This window comes from Acanthisitta chloris, unplaced genomic scaffold (assembly GCF_000695815.1).
Source record: "Acanthisitta chloris isolate BGI_N310 unplaced genomic scaffold, ASM69581v1 scaffold20968, whole genome shotgun sequence".
NCBI classification, from domain to species: domain Eukaryota; kingdom Metazoa; phylum Chordata; class Aves; order Passeriformes; family Acanthisittidae; genus Acanthisitta; species Acanthisitta chloris.
In genome coordinates this window covers 3,596-4,201 of record NW_008686730.1, presented here as the reverse complement: position 1 = coordinate 4,201, position 606 = coordinate 3,596, and the positions used below count along the sequence as shown (strand labels likewise).

Here is a 606-nt window from a genome sequence, read left to right as displayed (position 1 = left end):
CCTGCCCGCCGCACCCGCACGTTCTCCATCAGCCCCAGGTACCGGCTCTGCGCCAGCACCAGCTCTGGCGTGAAGACCATTGCTGACTTGGTGTCATTGGGCTTGATGCACCTGCAGAGAACAGCAGTGGGCTGGGGGGTCCTGCCAGCGCCAGAGCTGCAGCCGGTGGTCCCCCCTGGGGCTAGTACCTGATGTAGTTGGGATTCTTGGAGTAGAGGTTCTTCATCAGCAGCGCCACAGAGGACTTGAACTGGAAGCCTGCGCTGAGACCAGACTATCACATCTGTATACATTTATGCCGAGCGCAACAGTGTGTGCCGAGCCGCCCACATGGCCTGTGAGAGGTCGCGGAAGAGCAGGTCGTTGTTCTTCTCGACGAAGCCTGTCACATTGTAGGTCACCTGGGGGTCAGCAGGGTCAGCACTCAGGGAGGCAGCGGGTCACAGTTCAGTGTCTTCATACCTGTTCCCACTCCAACCCCTCATCTCCCATGCAAAGCTGGGAAGACATCTGGGGCACTGGGAGAAGGCCTGGTGCACTGGGAAGAGAACCAGGGGCCTGTCAGACCTTGCCGGCATAGTGGTGGATGCGGAAGCACCGCAGCGG

General features: G+C 60.2%; 1 protein-coding gene across 1 annotated transcript in view; it reads right to left on the bottom strand.

The window, feature by feature from the left end:
- The window catches only part of MYO1A (myosin IA), a gene marked incomplete at its 3' end in the record, with an annotated part of 6,629 nt that overhangs the window by 2,788 nt on the left and 3,235 nt on the right, over positions 1–606 (bottom strand). Inside the window, 4 exon segments of the mRNA XM_009080303.1 lie at positions 1–111; positions 189–266; positions 268–401; positions 568–606. The exon segment at positions 1–111 is cut by the window's left edge and continues 20 nt beyond it; the exon segment at positions 568–606 is cut by the window's right edge and continues 11 nt beyond it. Of these exon segments, the coding sequence (XP_009078551.1) occupies positions 1–111; positions 189–266; positions 268–401; positions 568–606 (362 nt within the window).